This window comes from Aulonocara sp. 'chitande type north' Nkhata Bay, linkage group LG2, assembly GCF_057382095.1.
Source record: "Aulonocara sp. 'chitande type north' Nkhata Bay isolate Kocher_YH1m ecotype deep benthic linkage group LG2, A_spYH_male_GT1.1, whole genome shotgun sequence".
NCBI classification, from domain to species: Eukaryota; Metazoa; Chordata; class Actinopteri; order Cichliformes; family Cichlidae; genus Aulonocara; species Aulonocara sp. 'chitande type north' Nkhata Bay.
The window spans coordinates 24,522,771-24,546,571 of NC_141345.1; the positions used below are offsets into that span (position 1 = coordinate 24,522,771).

At 41.6% G+C, this 23,801-nt stretch overlaps 1 protein-coding gene across 1 annotated transcript in view; it reads right to left on the reverse strand.

Moving 5' to 3' along the window:
* Nucleotides 1–3,213: 3,213 nt before the first annotated feature.
* Nucleotides 3,214–23,801, reverse strand: part of col23a1b (collagen type XXIII alpha 1 chain b) — a 126,525-nt gene continuing 105,937 nt past the window's right edge. The window contains exons 8-30 of the mRNA XM_086312462.1: nt 23,040–23,066; nt 22,142–22,168; nt 18,532–18,591; nt 16,512–16,628; nt 12,814–12,840; nt 12,629–12,655; nt 12,456–12,506; nt 12,308–12,367; nt 12,154–12,198; nt 11,960–12,037; nt 9,800–9,844; nt 9,621–9,665; nt 9,419–9,499; nt 9,274–9,327; nt 8,812–8,886; nt 8,689–8,715; nt 8,541–8,600; nt 8,375–8,446; nt 8,245–8,271; nt 8,067–8,120; nt 7,792–7,878; nt 6,551–6,589; nt 3,214–5,791 (exon numbers count right to left, since the gene is read on the reverse strand). Of these exons, the coding sequence (XP_086168588.1) occupies nt 5,741–5,791; nt 6,551–6,589; nt 7,792–7,878; nt 8,067–8,120; nt 8,245–8,271; nt 8,375–8,446; nt 8,541–8,600; nt 8,689–8,715; nt 8,812–8,886; nt 9,274–9,327; nt 9,419–9,499; nt 9,621–9,665; nt 9,800–9,844; nt 11,960–12,037; nt 12,154–12,198; nt 12,308–12,367; nt 12,456–12,506; nt 12,629–12,655; nt 12,814–12,840; nt 16,512–16,628; nt 18,532–18,591; nt 22,142–22,168; nt 23,040–23,066 (1,236 nt within the window). The 3' untranslated portion in view covers nt 3,214–5,740. The remainder of the gene's footprint in view (nt 5,792–6,550; nt 6,590–7,791; nt 7,879–8,066; nt 8,121–8,244; nt 8,272–8,374; nt 8,447–8,540; nt 8,601–8,688; nt 8,716–8,811; nt 8,887–9,273; nt 9,328–9,418; nt 9,500–9,620; nt 9,666–9,799; nt 9,845–11,959; nt 12,038–12,153; nt 12,199–12,307; nt 12,368–12,455; nt 12,507–12,628; nt 12,656–12,813; nt 12,841–16,511; nt 16,629–18,531; nt 18,592–22,141; nt 22,169–23,039; nt 23,067–23,801) is intronic.

Genomic DNA, 23,801 nt, shown 5'->3' on the forward strand with positions numbered 1-23,801 from the left:
AGGGCCGGGCGACCCAGTTGTCTTCACCCTTCCCAGTGTGGTGAATTTTCTAGCTCTTTTTTTGTGTGTGAAATTATTTTTTTAACCATTTGACTTGAAGTTGATTTAAGTACATGCATATTCTATTCTTTGTGATATGAACACATGTGAAACAAATGATCATTTAGCCATTTATTTTTAGCTCAAAATGACAACATTAACACAATAAAACAGGTCTCTTTCTTAAACAGAAGCCTGTCATGCTTAACTTTTGAGAATATAAGTAAATCTTTCTTTAAAAGAACTCTGTCCTGCTTAACTTAAAATAATAGAAAACAATAGAAAGAAAAATATTCTTGTAACAGTGCACATTTAGTGCATTTAGTACAATTGGCTTCAGTTGAGGTATTATTTCAGCTTTTCTAATGCTAATCAGCTGCTCCTGTTTGTAAACCCGCTTGTTCCCATGATTACGCATCTTAACTCATCATCATTATTCATCTATGTATTACTTTTATGTATTAGTCATCTATTTGTTGTAATCATCTATCCTTGCAGTTGTTTATTACACAAAATAAATTATATTATCACACTTCTGGCCACATAGCGCTGATATTCACTGCACATGCCCATATTAACGTTTTCCAGCCAGGTGTTTTCCTTTTCCCATTCTTCCCTTTCTCTGAGGGGAACAAACATTGCTGCTCTAATGCTGGGCTTACACTGTGCGGTTTTTGGCCCATTTTTAGCCGATTTTTGAGTGATCGGACCGATTTTGGCCTTCATCGTGCGTCGTGTAGTATACGTGGGGTAACGAGAAGTGATTAACACCTCACGACCAGCTCCCGATCATCAATCGCTCGTGAAGGTGTCACCACAGGCGCTCACACTGCTCACGCGCAAACACGTAAACGTTGGTGAAAAAGACGGAGCAGCACAGCAGTGCAGCGTGCGATCTGGACACAAGCGATGGAGGCACAACTTGTAGAACTTCGAAAAGGCTCGGATGAGCTTTCCAATGTGGCCTCACAAAATGATCACGACCACAACAACCGTGAAAATAGTTGGATTTACATTGCTGCTCAATCACAGCTGCCTGATCAATGTTTTTCATTAGCAATTTAGCAAAGTTGATGGTGGTGGTGTGTCTGTGTGAGTGAAAGACAGAGACAGAGAGGGAGAGCGACAGATTTTCTGTTATAACCTTCATTTTATGGAGGCACAGTGTGAGCTCTCAGGTCGCATCAGAGCATCGGGCGGTATAGTGTGAGACCTGCATCGTGACCTACCAACTTCTAATCCCTGCGAGTCAATCGTGCAGTTTGAGCAGGAGCTGAATAACGTGACTGAAAAAATCGCACAGTGTCTGCCCAGCTTTAGGTGTACAGTCGTCCGAGACTTGCACCGCAGTGACGGCGTTTGTTTCCCTGTTGGCCATGCTTCTTGTTGTGGTCATCTGTTGTCTTCCGGTATTTTCTCCGTAAGCGACCTTTCCTCGACCAATGAGATGAGCGGTAATCTGAATTGTCATACTCGAATTGTCATAAGTGTGGTGTCAGCTCATTGGTCACAAAGCAGGAGAGGGGCTGGGAATTATGTTTTCAAACAAAGTGTTAATTCCATTAACATTTATAGACTACTTTTGATTCTCACTGTATTACGGGACAAAGTGCGTCCCTTATTAGCTCAATACGGGACGTGTACTTTTGTTTCGAAATACGGGACGATTCCGTATTTTAAGGGACGGTTGGCAACCCTATGCCCCAGAGACAATCCAGCACATAACAGCAGGGTGCAAGATGCTAGCAGGCAAGGCATACATGGAACGCCATAACCAAGTGGCCGGCATAGTGTACAGGAACATCTGTGCCGAGTATAACCTGGAAGTCCCGAGGTCAAAATGGGAGATGCCCCCAAGGGTGGTGGAGAATGACCGAGCTAAGATCCTGTGGGACTTCCAGATACAGACGGACAAAATGGTGGTGGCTAACCAACCGGACATAGTGGTGGTAGACAAACAGAAGAAGACGGCCGTAGTGATCGATGTAGCGGTTCCGAATGACAGCAACATCAGGAAGAAGGAACACGAGAAGCTGGAGAAATACCAAGGGCTCAGAGAAGAGCTCGAGAGGATGTGGAGGGTGAAGGTAACGGTGGTCCCCGTGGTAATCGGAGCACTAGGTGCGGTGACTCCCAAGCTAGGCGAGTGGCTCCAGCAGATCCCGGGAACAACATCGGAGATCTCTGTCCAGAAGAGCGCAGTCCTGGGAACAGCTAAGATACTGCGCAGGACCCTCAAGCTCCCAGGCCTCTGGTAGAGGACCCGAGCTTGAAGGATAAACCGCCCGCAGGGGCGTGCTGGGTGTTTGTTTATATATATATATATATATATGAATATATGAATGATAGACTGCTTGTTAAGATTTCTGAGCTTTACAAATATTTTCTTCTAAACATTAACTTGGTAGCTTGGATGTGTTGTCATCTATCAGTGCTGTCCCCATGCATACAGCCGCTGCTGGTACTGTGTACATTTTTGCTCCTCTGTCCAAATATGCATAAAATGACAAATGAAACTTAACATTTTCTAATATTATTCCTTTAATCTTCTGTCTCTAGGTGTTTGTGTATCCACCCAGCCATCCATTTTCTTTCACTTATCCAGGGCTGGGTCATGGGGACAGCAGCCTAAGCAGAGAAGCCTACACTTCCCTTTCCCCGGTCACTTCCTCCAGGTTATCCAGGGGAACACCAAGGCATTCCCAGGCCAGCTGAGAGATATAATCTCTCCAGCGTGCCCTGGTCCAGTGTTCTGCCACTGGGACAAAAATCGCGTTGTTTCCCCTGTATCTGAGGTTCAACTAGCAGGCTGCTGTGTGGGTTAAAAATAAGAGAAAAAGAAAGGGTGCACAGAGAGATAAGGAGAAAACAAACTATAGAAGAGAGCACAATTTAATTCAATGACATGCAGTGGTGGCATGTGATGAAGAGAATGGTAAATAGATGCTCACCTCTGCCATAGTAACATAATTAAGGGATGAATCAAGGTCACTCGATCCATCTCTAAGTATATGATTTTTTTTTTAAAGGAAAGTTCAACTGCTAATCTTAACCTGACCTGATCATTCAGGACTTAGAAATGTCTAGAAGGATTCTAAATTCAATGCATGAAGTACAGCACAGATTTGGCTGCACCTCTTAGTTTTAATGTAAAATGAATGAACCAGAACAATAGAACATGGATATATTTAATGACAAGCAACCATAGAACTAGAGGGTTTATTTCCATCTACATGTTTAGTTTACCAGATTTTATGTTATACATTTTAGACAATTACAAAAATAGCTTAAATCTTTTACAACCAAATACCCAACCAAAAAAGAGCAAACAAAAACATTCTCACAAAGTTAAGCTAACACTGTGGTAAAAGAGTTGCTAAAACAAACTCTATCCTGACATGGCGCCATTTACTCATTTAGCCATAAAAAAGACACTGATAGAATCTGCGAAAGAAATCAAGGCACATATGTAATGTGGCAGATAACTACCAGCTTTCCCAATGAAACAAAACCCAAACCTGCATTTTAAACCATTCTACATAACTGCAACCTCAACACACATTTGATCATGATTCCCAAAGAAAGTTCGTTTTAGCTTAATGTGATGCCTTTTCTTTTAGTTTTTTGAGTATGTGTTATTTAAGTTAACATATTTTTCTACTGATACAGAAATTGTTTTGTGTTTTAAGTGATGCAACTTTGCAGGTACAATGTAAAAGACTTCATGCAAAATGATAATAAACAAAAGGTGATATGAGGTTTGTTACAGCTTCTTATCTGAGGCTTAAACAGGAAATATTCTGTTGGAAGACTGCTTAACAAATTTATTAAACCACCACCTGGTGTCAGGTTTATGTCACAGCTGCCCCAAATTAACAGTATTGGTCATAACCAAAATCATTTTCTTATGTTTCTGTACTGGTTAATCCACCAGTTTAATACAACTACCTTATGTAAATAATATTTTTAATACTAAAATATAATTTCTGTTGTTGTCCAGTGTGCCAGCTTAAATTTGGATAGAAAAAAACATGAATTCAGTTTGTATTTGCCTAATAAACAAACATTATATATATATTTTTTATATTTTTAAACACATTTTTAAGAGATTTCTAAAATATTTATGATTTTTAATGACAGGTAGTCTAATAAATTTGTTAATTACTGGATCTGCAGCCTAAACCATACTCGAACATAACGTGAGCCTGGTTATAGGACATTAAGATATTTATAATTACAAGAAAGTCAGCATTACAAATGTACTGTTGTAATATAAAATCCATTTGAAATATTACAGCATTAGCTGAAAATGTTTAGCAGCCTCTGTGGTGATGGGTTAATAGTACTGAAGACAACTAACCAGTGTAACCTGTAGATTGCCAAAAATGATTAACCTGAAAATGTATTTTGCCTTTCAAAAAGATCATTACTGAGTAATTTTAATACTGCATTACAAATATCAATGCGTAGACAACTTTAACATCACTTTCCATTAATACGTATATGTTTGCATATATTGATCCTATGCATTATCAGTCCTGTGTATAGTGTCCAAGCCAACACAGATTACCATTTCACCATTTGTTTTACAGTTCTTTAAAAGGTGTGCATTTGTGTGTGTCTGTGTTTTATTTGAACAGTACACAAAAGTATTTAAGCACCAATAAATGAGTAAGTCTGAGGAAAATGTATTACAAAAACCACAACAAACTAGTTGAAGTCATCTGACTGCAAAGACTTTAGAACCACTGTGCTGAGATGTTGCTGAATGAAAAAGAAACTACCGCCAAAACAACTGCTGTGTGCATGTTTGATTAAAGGTTTCTTCTTTAGAGCGTTAGTCCTGCATTCCATGACTAATATTGATTCAAAGCTATCTAACAAACAACAAACATTTAAGTCAGCAGCAAGGACTTCTACTGTTGTCCAGGAAAGACTGGCAGCAGTAATTAAACATCTTTTCCTTTCTTTCTGTGACTAAACTATAACAATCAGTCAAAACGCATCAAGATTGGCAAACATTTGTCAAGCAACTGAAACACTGGTTTATCATGAATACTGTTAATGGTTCCTTCAAATCTGACCTTAAAGTTTCACTACCTAGTCATCTCACAATCATGGTAATGCACAGGAATGCAAAAATGAAACTGGCGATAGGTAAAAATATACCATAATAAAACAAAACGGCACAAGTCATCATAAACATCAGCCGTAAAAAAGTGGACTAACATTTCTGAGTGGCTTGTTCATTTAAAAAATGCTTATTGTATGTAAAAATCAATGCACTTTGAGGTTTCAATGAGGGACCACAAGTCATACAAGCTGATAGCATGTTATACAAAACTGTTATGATCATGCATTAGTGAAAACTTACTTACTGACTTAAGATTAATTTAAGAGATCACCATAACATGTTCAAACTATCTGCACAGAAAATCCTTCCTTATGTGCCAGTGACATCATTGACTCTCAGAAAACCTCAAGCCTTTACAAAACATCAGAAGCAGGTTCATCTTTCCCTCTGAGGTGAATGTGGAAACGCAGTGTTTGCGTCCTCTTGGAGAGATTCCATGTCGGAGGATGTGAGAGTTCGGTTTGACACAGGGGCATTACATGGCCGGCTCTGCTGCAAAAAGCAAATCAGCCCCTTGTGATTTCTGCGTGTCTACGTGTCCTTACTCCAACCGGGCCCCGCACCGTTTCAGGGCTGAGAGAGACGCTTGCGTTTGAGCTTCTGCCTTGCCATTTCCTCCTTTCAAAACAAAAACAGAGAGAGGACAAGAGAGTACTGACAACACACTCTTGCATCCGCCGCGAAATAACGTCCATCTCTTCAAGCATCCATCCTGTGAGAATGGACGAGTGCGCACACGACAATCAGGCAACAAGGCAGGCTTTGTTAGTTAGGCACTCCTCTACTCCAACAATGGCATCTGGACTGTCCTCCAAACTAAGAGTCTCACGGCCACGTCACGTCAGTCTCTTCAAAAGCACGGCTGCTTTCACAACAACAACACCGGATCTCGAGTTTAAACATTTTTTTTTAATACTGTAGACCCAAATATGTCCTTGTTCTCAAAGTCTCAATATATTATATAATAGGATTTTATAAAAAAGGAAAAAAGGGAGTAGGGTTGTTGGCATAGTATTCTGTTGCAATATATACCACATCAATATGTACAGATTCCATGCTGCTGGTTAGTAATCACTGCAAAAGAAGAAAAAATGGACTGATTAGTGCGGAAGAATTAAAATGAGCAAATAACTACTGCATTCAGATATTCATGCACTGCAATTACAAAATCGCACACAGGCTGTAATATACTTACAAAATGCTCCTGTGTCAAATAAGCCAACAAATATGAATTCAATTGAATAATACTAAGCATGTGTTTTGACTTTGTTAGCCATTCCCCCAGAGCACTCTCTGCTGTATCAAAATCATTTGGAAATGATTTCATAAGTTAATAAAATGATTAAAAAAAAACATGTTCGAAATTTTAACACTCACCTTGTGCCAGCAGCCCGGTATGGGTAGCCCGTCACGTCCCTGCAAGGTGAAAACAGAAGTTAAAAAAAGCGTGAAAATGTCCAGCGATGCATGCTTCCCTGCATCTGAAGAATTTGCACGCTGCTGATTTTAATGTCGGTTGGTGTGCCTTCACGGTCAGGCGTGTTATATTAAAAATCAAATTTTACTTTTGTTTTGATTTTAAGTCATATGTTACTCTAATAAATCCAGATTTCTAAGTACCACATTACTTTTATTATCACATTTAAAATGAACATTTCGATATTTGGAGAAATACTTGGATAACACGATGGTCGATCTGTTAAATAAGAGGTACAGTCAGCAGTCCAGTTAACTTAGCTTCGCTTTGGATAGGTGCACTATCTTGACAGAAGTACTGGGACACACCTCTTTATCTCTGAAAAGACGTGTGATAAAATGCACCTATCCATGCAATCTGCTTTTAGAAATATTTGGTCATTGCAAAGAGCTCGCTGAGTCAGTTCATGCAATATCTTCATCAACTATAAATGGTATTATTGTAAAGTGGAATTATTTAGGAACTATGACAACTTGACCAGAAAGTGTCAGACCATATAAAGTTAGTTACTGAGTGCTGTGCTGCATACCACATAAAAGTTTCCTCAGTAAGTGCAGAGCTCCAAACCTCTGGCATTAACATCAGCACAGAAACTGTGCACCAGGAACTTCCTGCCATGGGTTTCCATGGCCATGTAGTGTATATGCTATATGTTTCCTTCTATTACTAGTCTCCAAGCAAAACGATGCCAACCAGCTACAGAACTGTACCATGTCTCATATGTAACTCGTTGTCAGCATTTACCAAATGTCCGTCTGTGGCTCTGATTTAAATTTAAAGAAGCGTTTAAACAGTCAATAACAGCATCAGTTACAGTGATCAGAGAGAAGTGGGGAAAAGAAGCAAAGATACTGTACCAGAGGACAGGGGCCCTCAGGGCCAGAAGGAGGAAGAGGAGGAGTTGCAGGAGAAGAAACCGCTGCCTTCACAGACTGCTCTTTAGACTCATCGCACCCCTGTTAGCAGGAGCCGAGTAGACATTTAAAGCATAGAAGAACAAGTTCAGAAAAGCAGTTAAAGGGGGAAACAGAGATAAGATATATGCTAAGTGTTTTTAAACTAAAAAGCTAGAGGAAAGTGGGAGTAAGTAAATGAGCATTGCTGCAAAGCCTTTGTGTGTACATGTGTGGGGGAGACATACCACAGGACAAGGCTGGTCCAGACCCGGAGGACCTTGTTCACCCTTCTGGCCCTTTAGACCTCTCTTCCCTACTGTTCCTCTGTCACCCTGGGAGTGATGAGGACAACAGTTAAACAAATTCATACACTTATCACATGCAGCTAATGAAGACAGCCCATTCATACACTGGAAATAGTTTAAGCAGTTTAAGTCAGTCATTATTGTTGCTATGTTAAAAAACTGAAGGAGGAAGATGCGATAAGCTGGAGGAGAACTGAGGATCTGTTTGGACTTACCTTGTCTCCTTTTTCGCCTCGATCACCTTTTTCTCCCCTCAGGCCTGGGAAACCCTGGATACAAAACCACAATCCATAAGGGAACTTATTACCCAATATATGTCAGACTTTATTTAAACTGAAGATACTGTGATAAAATAATGTCAACATGTATAGTTCTTCTTAGTAAGAAACTCACATCAAGTCCAGGCTCTCCTAGTCTTCCCTGCAAATACACATTGAGAAAGATTTTTTTTAAAAATAATGAATAAACCAGCAACGAACAACAGATCTATTAAACACTTTTATGGAGGTTGTTGTGTCCTTACTTTCTCTCCCTTGGCACCAGGAAGGCCCACTAAGCCCGGAGACCCAGGTGGACCTTGGAGGCCATCTGATCCCTGCAGTAAAAGCACACATTCATCACTGCATCATGTCCAGTTCTTGAGCCATGACCAACACATTAGAATAATAATAAAGCCCATTATCACTTACTCTGGATCCAGGAGGACCACTGTCTCCCTTCTCTCCCTTTATCCCCACTCCTGGTTCACCCTGCATTACAGCAAAGCCACACTGAGTACAAGACAATGCATCATACAGCTGCCATCCGCCTCCATCACATACAGATAAACGAGCTTACCTTAGGACCAGGCATTCCATGCAGCCCCTGTAGGACATTGTGTGATGTGAGTCTTTGCAAACTACAGACCTGACTGGACTTGTTTTATCTGAAATGATATAAAGTTATGCTGCAGGTACTCACCATGGATCCAGGGTGCCCAGGTATTCCCGGTGGGCCTGGTGGGCCAGGTGGGCCTGGCTGGGAAATCATCTGAACCTTTAGCACCAATGAAAAAGTGGAAACAAGAAGAGAAGCATATAAATTAAGTGAAAAAAGTGGTTAAGAGTTTCTCAGCTAAATTCAAAACTTTGTATAGTCGTTCCTCAAAGTAACCAGAGAATTTCAGACTGTTTCATGTGTTTACTTCTTTAGATTCTCACTCATTTCCAAAATGAAAATCAATTGGAAAGAACTTAAAACTAGAGTAAAATCTACATCAATGAGTGTGAACATTATTCAGTTCTTTAAAGCAATGAAGTAGATGGTTCAAAACATGCAAATAACAAATAAATAACAATATATTTCCCTTTAAACTGTCTGTTTGGAGGTGCAGCAATCTGTAATGAACGTCAGAGGATTCATGTATTTCATACTCATACTAACCAAGTTGTCATCTAGTCTGCAGTCGCCTTTTTCTCCTTTCTGTCCATCCATACCCTGAGCCACAAAGAGCAGGATTAACTTTCAGCTGTTTTTAAAGTTGTCACCATTGTGTTATTAGCGAAATAGAGTCACTGTCGCTACTTACAGTAGGCCCAGAGAGACCCATCTCGCCTTTCTCTCCTCTCATGCCGGGAGGTCCTGTCTCACCCATGTCACCTTTGAGTCCCTGGAGATGAAGAAGAGATTAATAAGGCAGATGATGCTAAACGTCCCACTGACTACTATATGAAGTAGTGAAAGAAAAGGAGCATGCGTCTGGGTGTAATATACTCTCTTTGTCGCTTTACCTTCTCCCCGTCAACTCCTGCTGGTCCAGGTAACCCGAGCTCACCCTGATGCAGAACAAAAAGAGGGAAGATGCACTCGGTGGACTAATATATCTGACTTTGTCTACAAAATCAGGCTTAGCATGTTTTGGGTATTTATCAAACAATAAATATCAGCCAATCACAGCTGTATGGCTTACCTTTTCCCCTGCAGGTCCTGGAGGTCCTGGTGGTCCAGGTGGCCCCTGGAGAAAAACAGGCAGAATAAAAGAAATGAGCACAAAGCTTTGTTGCATGACCTGTGTTAGACTAAATTAACCTAGCAGCAACTGATTTTCTGGTTTAGCTGATTACAGCTAGTCACCGACTTTGTGTGTCACTTGCTGCCGGGCTGGCGTGCTAACAACAGCTGCCTCTCTTGGTGGATAAAATTGCTCGTGCGAGCTGTGAGACCAAACTCAAACAGATCAAACCAAGACCTGAAAGCAACTATAAAGCTGTGGGGAGCTAAGGAGGTCTTTCTCTTACAAATAGTCATATGCATCATATAAAAATATGACACTATAACGGCTTTAATTAGAGCTGCAATTTTCAGACAGTCCCTTAGACATCTTCTGCATTTTTTATCTGCTCACTCTCACACTGTTTATCACAGTGAGGCTGGTAACTCATTATAAAAGGCCCAAATCGTGAACACAAAACGCTATAATTCACAATGTGGGCCTGACAGTAAACAAGTCCAAAACCTTCCTTCATTCCTTTTTGCTGATCACAACCAACTTGAAGCAATTTTTATCTTACAGAGATTGTAAAAGAGCTCTGAATGTGGTTTGTGCTACACAATAGCCTGGCACGGCTCTCTGTGATTGTCTGAATGATGGGACTGCTGGAGAAAACATTCATGTGACTTTATGTAACCCTAATGATGAATGAAGAATGGCGTGCATATATGTAATAGGCCATATTCTTCCCATGCAGCTCTGCCGTTATGCTATGAGTGATAGCTCTTGTAAATCACTCCACTTAATCTTTATATTCACAATGCTACACTTGTTATTCCTCCTTGTAAAGGCTCCGGTCATCTTGAAGCAATAAAAAGGAAAAAAAGCCAAGTCGCCTCCCAGAGGTGTACGATTAATTTTCCAGTTTCTAACTTGTTGTTCGTTCTCAGCTTTTAAAGCCATGGAAAATGATGTTTACAAGCAACTATTTGATCCCAGACACTCCATCACTGGAAAGTGAATGCTATTCATCTGCAAAATGACTGACAGTGACAAACAACCCATCTTAGCATTGTTTTAAACCAAATTCATCATCACCTAACATTTCACAACAAGCTTTTCACACAAACAAGCGATCAACTCACAAGGTGGGTGGCCAGTGAGCGCTACCTGCTCCGTGGAGCCCTGCGTGTGAATTTGTGCCAACTAATTCGCAATGGCAAATAGCTTCCGATAAGATCTCGGGTCCATGCTTTCACCAATCCCTTTGCAACATTCTTATATTGCTTGTTTTGATTGTTGCATGCAGGAGCTCAGCTCCAGGGGGACCTGGTTCATAATTGTTTTAAATCAAATGCATGCTCCACTTCTCAGAGAGCCATCTGCCAGTAGCACGTACTGCGGTGTACAGCAGGATCAAAGAAGCTGGTGTCTGAAGAGAGTGATGTGAGACTGTGTTGACAGTGAGGCGCTCCCTTCTCTATGTGCTAGCACAAAGTAAAACACACCATGCTGCCCTGTAGCAGGTTTCAAACACATACTTTTCACATACATGCCATAAAAACACAGAAGGCTTTTGATTTTTCTGCATAATTAATCAAAGCTCTTTAGGCTGCATGTCATCTGATAGCACAGCGGTGCTTTATTTGTAAGGGCTGTGCTTTTTTTTCTGTCCCAAACAAATACACAAGAGACTCTGGAAAACTGAGACACTCAGTAATGCTCTTTAGATGTGGCCCCTAGAGTGACATCCAATACATATGAAGTCCAACACTCTTTGTTGAGGGCATCTACAAACACAAACAAAACCCATTAGCAAGAGAAAGCGGGCGATGCAGTAAATACACAAGAGATGCTTAGATGCAAATCTGTGCATTGGTGTTAGTTACTGGTCACACCGCCAAAAACATGCAGCAACAGCAGCAGCAGATTACCGAAACACTGATGGTGTTGATGGCCTGTCGAGGAGAAATGGCGACATGTTTAGTTTTTGGTTTCTTTTTACCACACTGCCAGCTCTGGTGTTATTTACTTATTTACTTGTTTTGAAAAGCTCTGCCTCAATCCTTATGTGGAATTCAGTCATAAGCGGCTGAATGAATCGGGTGTCGCTGACACCGACACTTGAATATGACTCACCTGCAAAGCATCTAGAAGCTTCCCATTGAAGTCGATGATGTCTGAAGCACCCGGGGTGCCCTTCTCACCAGGAAAACCCTGAGGCAGAAAAAATAATAATGTAGGAATATTTTATATAAATGTAGAGATGCATAGATGGCTCAGCATAATAGCAGAACGACAGAGTTGGCCCTTAAGCATAACAAATAACATACCATGGCTCCCTGTAGTCCTTGCTCTCCTCTTTCTCCTTTGTCACCCTGTTTGCACCATGAACACCATATTATGGTAAAACTCTTTCATAGCATAATTGTTAGCATTATTATTGATCATTATTATTTCAAAAACAATTTCAGATATGTTTCTTACCTTTAATCCTGGAAGTCCATCCATGCCTCGCTCTCCTTTTACTGCATTCCCAGGCTCGCCCTGTTTAAATGCACATTAAAGGTTAGAAACATACTTAAAATCATCCATGTCAGAGACATGAGAGTGGTAGAGTAAAGCTCGGCTTTACCTTTTGCCCCGGGACACCCTGTTGTGGATAACCAGGCTGCCCATCTTCTCCCTAGCAATTCAAAAGAGCCATTAAATGCAGAGAGAGCTACATATCTGGCTATATTAAAACAGCTTTTGAGCCCTTTGATGGCAACACTTCAGTTAAGATCAATAGTTTGTTAGCAGTCTTACCGGCCTCCCAGGCAGTCCCTGTGGCCCCTGAGGTGGAAATATATAAAAAAAATAAATTATGAATTTTTCAGACAGTCAAATTATTCCGACTAAAAAGACTCCAACAGCAAAAGCCAAATTGCTTCAGCTGTAAACCAAACAAAATGCGAAACAAACTCTTAAAGCTTAGTGTGAACTCTGCTCACCTCAGCTCCATCGCGACCAGGAAAACCCTGAAAGGACAGAGGAGACATTTAATGAGGTGAATCTACTTCAGGAACATGAATCTTTTTGGCCACTAGATGTCACTTTTCAATAAGGCATTCAAGGCAGTCTGTAGACTTCAGCTCCTTCAGCACAAGCTGGACTGTTTAGAGAATAATTACAGGAAATGGATGAATGATGAGCAGAGAAAAATAACAAAGACAGATGCTTCAATACAGGCCACAACTGGTTACCTAATGCATGGATAAGCAGGAAAATTCTGAAAATTATGCTCTTTTGGCCTTTCCAACAGCCAGATGTAAACCCAACTTCGGTCTAACTTGTTGGACAGCGGTGTTCCCGTGTCAGCAGTGATGATCAATCTTATGGCGTGTCGACCTCCCCAAAAAGGGTTCAAGAGACTTGCAAAATGCCCCTTAAGTATGCATTAAGAGAGTTTTCTTTCTTTGCTTTGACGCCCATTCATACAAAAGAAGACTAAACAAGTTTTATTCTGTTTGCAGTTGGATTTGAATTTGAAGCCTTCAAACTGAAGTCTGTGTTTGATGAGTGTTAAGCCAGTGAGCACAAACTTCTATCCATCAATGAGCTAACATATTTTTTATTTAGCTAAAAAGATCTTTTTTAGCGACTGTCTGCGACAGCCAGGTGGAAGCAGCTAAACATCTGCTATGAAGTCATTCATGGCGGAGACAGCTTAGAGGGCTCTTGTGCAAGAGCCTCTCTCCATTGCTTCCTCACACACAGATACACACACTACTATCAAGTAGTTGTGTTTACTTGATCAGCCAGTGGACCCTAATAAATGCACGATATAAATTGAAGGTTGTTAGCCTTCCATTCAGTAATATGCAGAAGCTGATTAGATATTCTCCAGCTGGCCAGCGTGCAAAAAGTGTCATCGCGATCCTTCCTACTGTTTTCTGGACCCGTTTTACTTTCATCTTTTTGGCACTGCTCTTTCTTTCTCATCATATTTCCTTACCAACATCTATCCATCCATACAGTCATCAATCCACCCGAACCAACCAATTGCCAATTAACTTGACAATTATCCTGTGGGAAGCCATGCAGGCAGAACATGTAGACCCTGCTGATTGGAAGGTTAAAACCCAGTACCTTCTTACTTTAAGGTGACAGAGCTACCCGACAGCATGAGACATTTCATTCTATATAACAGATAAAAAACGATGGAGGTTTGAGTACACCAGGGCTGGCAGTCTCACTCACTTTCTCCCGCTCGGCCCTCTTAGACATCTGCCTACAACATGGAGTGGCTCTCTGCAGGCCTCTGTGCTTTGTTTTGCTGTTTTGGGGTTTTGCAACTCCTTTAATCAACTTGAAGAGCACATTTGCAATCGACTAGGTTACAGGATGGGCCCCCTTTTCTCTTCGACCCGTCTGTTTTTTGTCATTTTCTGAGCTGCGCTGGCTTTCCCTGCTGTTGGTTCAGCAGTTCTCAAGTGACCCACACCGAAACCAACATTTTTCACTTGAATCCCTTGCTGTCCTCTTGTGCCAGTTGAGGGTAACAGCGCATTCATTCCTACACTTGAATAAACAAAAATTACCTTCATAGTCTCCTTCTCTTCAATTCAATAACCACAGCTGCAAGTTTTGCTGCATCTGAACTAGACCCTGGGAAGCAAAAAGTTAATTTTAAGAAACGAAAACGGCCACAGGCGAGGAGTGTACTATTGTTTGGTGAGACCGGCAAACTGCCCATGAACTCACCACAGTGCCATATCAGTTTCAGCGTGCACAGCAACACAGTTGTGGTAGGAGGGTGGGAGAATGTGGATTTGGAAAGGGGGGGTGTTGGAGAACTTTGTGGCCGCTAACTTACACAAAACAGATGAGGCCAGGAGTAGACTTGCTATTCTGGGACTTCTTTAGGTAAGCCACAGCATGCTGGCAAATCCCAGAAAAATGAGAATAGGGGTTCATTGCCATTTGCTGTGTACACCCTTACCCCTTAAATATATGTATAGGATTCCACATTTACAGGTTGGAGCTACACAGTTTGCAATCTGTCACAGTGTTGTGGTTAAAGAGTATGATGGGAGTAACAAAGCCACTGATGACTGAGGTGTTCTAAGTGGCTGCAATGCTTGTGGTGTAACCTTAGTTTGACAGCCAGAAGGGATGGAGTAAGAGGAGATCTACAGTGGGGGTGGGAGGGCATTGTTTTGTTGAGTCAGTGTGGATTTGGCTCTTGTACAGTACTGTGCAAAAGTCTTGAGTCATCCATCATTTCTTCATATTTTACAAGGAAAATGGGAAATACGTGCAGTGATTTATTGAAACGTCAGCAAACACATGGAAATACTGACTTAAATACAAGCCTGAAAGTCAATATTTGGTGTCGCCACCTTTATTCTTCACACAGCCTGAACTCTCTTAGGCAGATTTCTTGTCATTTCTTTAAGCAGTCTTCAGGAATAGTTCTTCAGGCTTCTTGGGGAACTTTTGTTCTGTTTTCTGTCAAGATGAGCCTACACTGCTTCGATACTGCTGAGGTCTGGGCTCTGAAGAGGCCAATCCATGACTGATAGTGTTCCACTGTTTGTTTTTCTATCCAGGTATGCTTTTACTGGGCGATCGTGGCTCAAGAGTTGGGAGTTCACCTTGTAATTGGAAGGTTGTCGGTTCGAGCCCCTGCTTGGACAGTCTCGGTCGTTGTGTCCTTGGGCACACACTTCACCCGTTTCCTACTGGTGGTGGTCAGAGGACCCGGTGGCGCCAGTGTTCGGCAGCCTCGCCTCTGTCAGTGCGCCCAGGGTGGCTGTGGCTACAATGTAGCTGCCATCACCAGTGTGTTAATGGGTGGATGACTGAATGTGTAAAGCGCTTTGGGGTCCTTAGGGACTAAGTAAAGCACTATATAAATACAGGCCATTTACTGCATTTGCAGTGTGTTTGGAATCTTTGTCATGCTGACAAATGAAGCCATTGCCAGTCAGAAGCTTTCCAGGTTTTTTATTGCATGGAGGATCAAAATCTGACTCTACTTTGCATTGTTCATAATGCCGTCTGTTTTCATGAAATCCTCAACACTGCTGGCTTAATTGCAGCTCCGCAGTGTTTTACAGATGGCTGTAGACACTAACTGCTGTTCCTCTCTGCTGACCTCCTCCGTACATACTGACGATGATCTGAACCAAAAATGTCAAACTTGGACTCATCACTCTATACGACATGTTGCCATTTATTTTCAATTAAGTTCTTGTATAATTTACCTCAGCCGTTTTAACTGTTTTTCTTTCTTAAGAATGGCTTACTGACAGCCACCATTCGACTGAGACCATTTCTGATGAGTCTTCAGTGAATGGCTAGATGCGTCTCTCAGGTCCTGTGCCAGGTTTGCCTCAGATTTTTTAAGAACACACCGCACACCATGCTGGGATATGCCAAGTTTTTAGCTAAGAGCTCTTTAGAAATCACCTTGCTAGTTCAATTTTAGAAATTTGAACAAATGGTGTTTTTTTTTTATCGGTCAGGTAAAAGGCCTGCTCTGAAAATAACTGAAAAAGCAGTCAATGTCCACAGAAGAACTTTGAAAGACCTACAGACAGCCTGGAGAACTGTTGCTCGAGACAAGTCTGGCTCCTTAGAAGCCAAATGTAAAGAAACGATGGCTAGCTCAAGAAGAGGGGTAGAGATAAAAAGATGCTCTTACTGGCTCTCCGGGAAGACCACGAGGTCCATCTTTTCCAGTGTTCCCAGGGGGGCCACGGGGACCTGGAGGACCTGGGGGACCGGGAGGACCAGCAGGTCCAGCCTGACCCTGATCACCCTGATAAAAAACAAGAAGAGGAAAAAATGCAAAAATAAACTACCAACTACAAACTTGTAATAAATACATTATTAAGTACACACGATAACGTAATATATTAAAATAAAACTCCTTAAACGCCCCCATTAACTGATTTGTTTTTGGCAACAGAAGCAAACACTGACATGCCAGCGACCTGTTAAGGTTATACGGCAAACATCAAAGAACTACCCCTCAGCTTCTGCAGCTGTCTTTGTGGGCAGTCAAGGTGTATAATCCTTAATCTGTTTATTTATTTGCCCAACATTTATTTACAGTTGCCTTTCTCTCCACCTGATAAACATGACTGCAAAATTCCCTCGTATTTTAGACCCCGTCGAGTTTCCTGAGAAAAATATTTGGTTCTTTATCTGCTAAATGCTCCACATATGTTTAACAGCTAGTTGAGAACACTGTTTGCTGTTTGGTGCTTGAGAGGAAACGCGGGGGTCTACAGTTTCTTTCTCTTTTTGACGCAACGACTGCCAGGAAAGAGCAGTGAGAGAGCAGAGAGTGAAAGTAAGAAAACAGGGAGATAAAAGACTCTCCAAAGTTCTGTAGAGCTGAGGGAAACTGCAGAGTTGGGTGATAATTATCTGTGTGTCACTGTAAGCCACGGATCTCACAAACACATTATTATTAAGAAAAGCTTTAAATATGCTTTGTGCTATGAGCAGAAATCCCTCAAACTTAACTTGCAATTACTGGCATGCAGCTGGTTAGTTAGTGTGGTTTTGTACCAGGGCACTGGTAATAAAGGACAACAGCAGGAGGAACTGGCCAATAAGAACAGTTTTTATCTGGTGAGTTAGACTGACATTTCAAACAAATCCATGCTGGCAAAACAACTTCATTTGTAAGTGAAAAATACATCTGATCACTGGATTTATACTGCGTGCCATCTTTTTTTACTGAAAATTACCACCATCCCACTGCCTATTTAGGCTAAATTAGGCACCAGTTTTGTCTCCACTTTGATGCTATTCTCCCATCCCTACAGACATGTGGTGCATTATGGTTTGCTTTGTCAAAAACACTTTCATGAAAATGATATAACCAGTGCCTTAAAGCAGACTAGAACCTCATTCCTATGCACTGATAATTATTATGTCCCTGTTAGGCTCGAGCTTGAACCAAAATGATGAAGTGATGTCGACACTGAGGAGTAAGATTAATGAGAACCGCACATTTCTACAGTGTGGGTGGCTCATCTTCCAAAGATGTTTTCCTATGTTTCAAAACGCTTTGGAGCTCTGAATATAAACACTTTTAATTATTCATTCATGGCAATACATTTTTAGTTGATCAAAAGACAAGAAACACGAGATCAATTTCATGCAACATGACTGAAGAATGTGGAAAAAGTGGGAAAGAAGGGAAGACGCTAGTCAGAACACGAAAAGGAAAAGCGGGTTAAAGTGTTAAGGAAACAAAAGAAAAAGCACACATGCCTTTTAGTTGTGGTCTACCTTCAGAAAGAGTCTCTGAAAGCTGTTGGTCGGCTCTCGAGAGAGAAAGCCGTGGTCAGTTCTGGGGAAAACCATCTACGATGCAAAGAGGTGCACCAGTGATGAAAAGAAAAGAAAGGGGAGAAAACAAGGAGAGGGGATACAGAAAAAAGAGAGAAGAGGACATGGAGTGGATTAAAGTGAGTGTGAGAAGAGCGTCAGTTACATAAGTTGGAAATCAGAGGTCCGCTGTTAACCGTGAGTCCAGAGTTCATGAAAACAAATGCTGCAGGAAAAACAGATAAGAGTTCAACAGCCTCTTAAGCTCTAAGCACAAAGAAAGGAGGGAAAAACTGCAAGAGAGGTGTTTTGCTCCTCTGTCTGCAGGGATAGCGGTAGCTCGGCAGTCCGACAGCAGTTCTCTAAGAGGCACAAACCTTAACAGTGAGAATCTGATTACTGTGCAGGCTTGCATGTGTGCCGTACATAGGAGGACCCTGAAGAGAAGAGGAAAAGGTGAACAAGATAGCGCAGCATTACAGTCATGTTTGCAGCTGTTTCAAATCGAATTATATATGCAGTTAAAAACCCATCAGGTGCAAATAAAATGCATCATCGGCAAATCGTGAGACAGACATCCGTAAAATCTGCAAGTAAGGCCCAATAGCTGTCTTTTGACCCTTGAAAAATCATTTTGGAGTAGTGTGTGTGTGTGTGTGTGTGTGTCTGTGCGTGCACAACATTTAGTGCCTTCCGATCATTCCCACTGTGACCAAACAAAACAGTGGTGGTTTGGCTCTTTCCAGTCAACACAGTAAATGTGTTGATTGTCTGTCAGGCTGAAAGGAGCAGAGTTTTCCTGCTGCCGCAGAGCCTGGAGCACTGTGTCGCTTCTTTGGTTCAGCTCCCTCAAAAACACAAGGGAGGGAGGGAAGGATGGGGAGAAGATCTAAGGGGGGGGGAGTGACAGAAGAAGAAGAGCTGCTAGAGAAGGTTCTGCTAACAGGCTCTAGTGAGGGCTGGATGGCTGAGGTTTTTGCACCACCGCAGACTCCACCTCCTCCTCTCTGGGCCTGTGCACCCCTCTCTGCCCACTGTCACAGTTGCTTATTCACACCGTTCCCACCATGAAGACCACTTATGCATATGCTCCTTAAACACTGCATAAGAGAATAGACTGTTTCATGGTGGGTTTCCCCTTTACATTGTTCTCATCAGACTTAAGGCTGATACTAAGACAAATGGCCATTCATCCCTGGAGGCCCGTCTCACTATGGCCTGTTTGCAGATGCTCTCAGGGAGGCAAACTCAGGATTTGGCAGGGGATCAAACTCTCATCAGAGCTTGTCTTTCAATACAGCCCCCAGATGAACCTAAACATGCAGTGACAATGTCCTCCGTATGGATTTGACTGTATGGAGGCTTGGGAAAAATAGCTACCAGCTTTACTCCACTCAACAAAAAGTTGCTTTGGAGAAAGACACAACACTATACATGACCTTTTTCTCACATCATTTTGGTGGTTCTTTAACATTTTGTTTTAATAACCCTGTTATCCTGTTTTGGTACCCTGGTCTAAGACCAGAATCAGCCTGGAAGAGGCACTAAAAGTGATGGACTGACAGGAAGCGGCACATTGACGGAGATTTGCGGTTGCTTTCTGTTTTCACACATACGCTTATCTGCCCGTAAAGGTCAAAGCTGAACCTTTGAATACAGTTTTGAAATCCCAGTAAGGTGATAAATGAGCATATTTAATGACCTGAAGACAATCCGACTGTTAAAAATAGTACTGAGCAAGCAAGAGATTTTTGTTTTCTAACCCATCTACAGCCGTATCTGTGACAACCTATATGAGGGAGCCAAACCTCATCCACATCTACAGTAGCTTTAGGAGCTGTTGGGTTTGATTTGAACCAAGCTTGAGGTTTTTGGGGCTGCAGATTTATCCAGGGACATCAAAGCTGCAGAGGCCTGGGCCAAGTGCAATATTTATCATTTGGAATAACTATGTAATGCGAAATGCCAAAGGAGATTTAATTCTTGCACAAACTATCTGAAAGGATAGGTGGGGAAATCAAATGGCTTACACCTTGATAGAAATCAGGAATTTCTGTAATTTTTTGAACCGCATCATAAATACTGTTCCGTTGAGTAGCCACATCATATTTACTCTCCATTTAGCCTTTGGTATAAAACAGTAGCCAGTTTAACTCCAATAATCGTAGACTCTTCTGTGATTCCATTACTGGGGTTCAAGTCATAGGAGATGTACTTCCACATTTCTAATCTACAATCCATGCACTACCAGACCTAGGATAAGCAGTTGAAAATGGATGGATGGACAGATCGAAGGATATTGGTGGTAATAAACACAAGAAACGAATGGCTATGAGAAGATTTTAGAGCCATTAGAAACATGCTTGTAACACATTTTCATGTTCATCCCCACTTTAAAATTCATGTGAAGAAGCGGCTTTATGTGGCATTCTGATCTAAGCGCTCTAAAAAAAAACATTCATGGGTATGTGACCTCTTTAAAGATTTGAAACTGTTTACCATGTAAAGAACAGAGGTTTTATTTTCAAACCACACTAAATGAAATGGGAGCTCTCATGGAGGGAGGAATGATATCAGATGAAAAGGCAGCACTGACAACATAGACCAGATGCAGGGTGAGGTTTCTCTGTAATGTTAAAAAAAAGTAGCTTAGCTTGGGTAAGAGACGGGAGCTCTGGCAGGTTTAATGTTTGCTAATAACGTCATTTCTCATGTCTGGCTTTGGCTTTGGAGATGGGCGACTCCAACCTCGTGTGCTGTCAGTGCAGTTGTGTGTGGGGAAGCCACACTGGGTAAACACACGTTTGCTTTTGGATTATTAAAATGCTTTGTGTATGCGTTTTATAGACAGACCGAGACTTTTATCCTTATTTATCCAGATTTTTCCCGCATTGTGATAACAAATAAACCATTTAGTGGTTTTCAGATGACATAAACACTTCAGTCTCCCTGACATTTGATTTTCAGTTTGTGATAGCAGACTAGAAACCAGCTGAGGAAGCTCTACAGTTATAATGAAGCTAAAATACATTAAGCTAATTTCAAGCATAGCTTTTAAAACTGGTGGTTCTGTCTCACAAAAATCATATAAAAGGAGTGTTACCACTCATCTCAGACAGCAGCCAATTAGCATACAGACAGCTCTGCATTGGGAAAACTGTAACTCTGGCTCTACTTAACAGAATTTCTATTTACTGACTTAACACATTAAAGCGTTGCTTCACATGCAATAGCCAAATTTCTAAAATGTCAAGCGTCTGTTTTTCTCTTTAACTTCAATAGGACTGTGTAAAAGCCTCAAGTTACCCGTCATTTCTGTAGGAATCACCTCATTGTGGCAAAAATGATATTTTATGTCTGTCAAACTGTGTTACCTTTGGCAGTTTTCATCGATTCAACTAAAGAAATGTGAACAAATGATGTGTTTTGCGACAGGCGGCTAATAACAAATTGCCTAAGGACACAATCTAAAACTGGTTCTCGGTCCAGTGTTAAGTGGCTTGACAAACAAACAACATCTGGACTGAAAAATGAGTGAAAAGGCAGCCAATGTCCAAACAAAAACTTTGAAAGATCTTTATAAAGCCTTGACAGCTATTGCTCAAGACCACTTTAACAATGAGAAGACAGTCTGGCTCCTTGGAAGCGAAATATGATAAAAATGAGGGTTGGCTCCGGACTTTTGCACAGTACTGTATGTCCTTTGTTTCAGTCGAAAGGAAAGTGCAGCTTATGACCTTTAAAAAGGGTGAATGTTTAAGAAGAACACTAACAGACAAAAATTCAAAATAAAAGGAGAACAAAAACTGGAAGTAAGGTTTAAATGGAAGGTCATTTTTAAATTACACAGAGAAAAAAAACATATAAAGGACAGCATCTTTTCTCCAGAGTCAGCTGCAGTGAGGACATAATTTCCAAAATGTGCATATAACAGCCAAAAACAACATATTTAACCTTCTCTGATGAATACAGAAAACACAGACTTACCCTTGGCCCAATGTCTCCTTGGTCACCCTGGAGGAAAAACAGGAAAATAACAATTGTCAGCAGTTATTAGCCCTGTATATGTGCAGCAGACCAGTTATCCAAAAGAGCTCAGCTACTGTGGAGCAGCGATGACAGACAGGCTTAAAATGGAAGATTTGGTTTTGGGAAGGAAGTGGTTCAAAGGTCATCTGTCTCCTAAACAGCTCAGCGTTTTGACATTTATTGTATAAATCATTTGGTAGGCCATAAATCATCTGACAGCACAGTATCAATGAAGTCGAAATGCGGAGTGCACATGCTGAACACAGCTGATTTCTGATCAACTTTTTGGAGTTCATGTTCTCATCACAGGGCTACTAGCATGATTACATGAAGTGAGCCATTTTTCCGAACCTCAGCTTCATCTGTCAGATGCAATCGCCTCATTAATCAGGCTGATTCCCGCTCTGACAGATGCACTTTAATGCAGTCGCGTTGCCCTCCTGATTCTGCTGAAACGCAGTCTCGAACATATACACACAACCAACCAGCAGCGTGGAGAGAAACGACCACACGACGAGGCTGCTCTTGCCAGCACTTACAGCTCTTACGGTTGCTAAGATCTTAGGCTGGGCAGAGGTTCACAGAGCGGGAAAACATCTGGCTATCATCGAGCTTTGCGGAAGGCCTGTAAACCTGCTTAGTACCTTGACGTGAGAATGTGCAGAGACACATGAGCTCCTGCATAGCTAAATGTAATCTACGGCTCTTTTGATGGACACGCAGCGAAAACTCGAACGTGGGAGGGCGACGGCAAGGTTGTCCGAGCACCTTCTGCCCATAAATAAATGTTCGAAATACACTCGTACAGTGCATTGACTTGTCTAGAAAGGCTTTTGAAATCCATATTGAAGCATACCTTTTCTCCCTTGGGTCCGGATGGTCCCTGTGGGAGGAGGGGGGAGAAAATCAGAGACACTTGGTCAAGATAAATCAGTTATCACACATCACACGCATCTTCAATAGCCCTTCAGAAGGGAGCTTTCAATCAAACGGTAAGACAAGGCAGTTATTCTGCTTAATGGATTCATGGCATTGAGACCGCTCAATCCAAACATCACTTTTGTCTGAGTGTATTTCACAGTAAGAATACCAAATGACTCAAGCTTGTCCCAAGAATCCCTTTTAAGAGTGCTCTTTGAGAGATAAAAGTTTTCTCAGAGATAAAACCTTTGTTCCTCCATCAGTGACTCTTCGGAGCTCTTGAGATGTTTTAGATGAGGAATGCTGAAATGCTAACTAAAAACACGGGGTATCAAACATCCCTGTGCGATCCTACACTGGTGCACGGTCCCCACTTTGTGACAGCTTCAAATCCTCATGAGCTCTATGTATGAGGCAGGGCCTTTGTCCATTTCTGTGGTGAGCCATGTCTCAGTATGCTGCTGCTGCTGCTGCTGGTGGTGGTAAGGAGCATAAGGATGCCAAATGTGAAAGCACAAGCAGCAAACTCACTGCGGGCCCTCTGCGACTGTGACAGGCAGAAGAATAAGAGGTGGAAAGCATCCACTGTCCATCTGTGACAACAATGGACAGATCATACCTCTTAAAGCCAAGTCACCACTTAGGTTAGACCCTTCGCACTCAACTTGTCCCCTCTGTCTGCGTTTCTCAGTCCCCT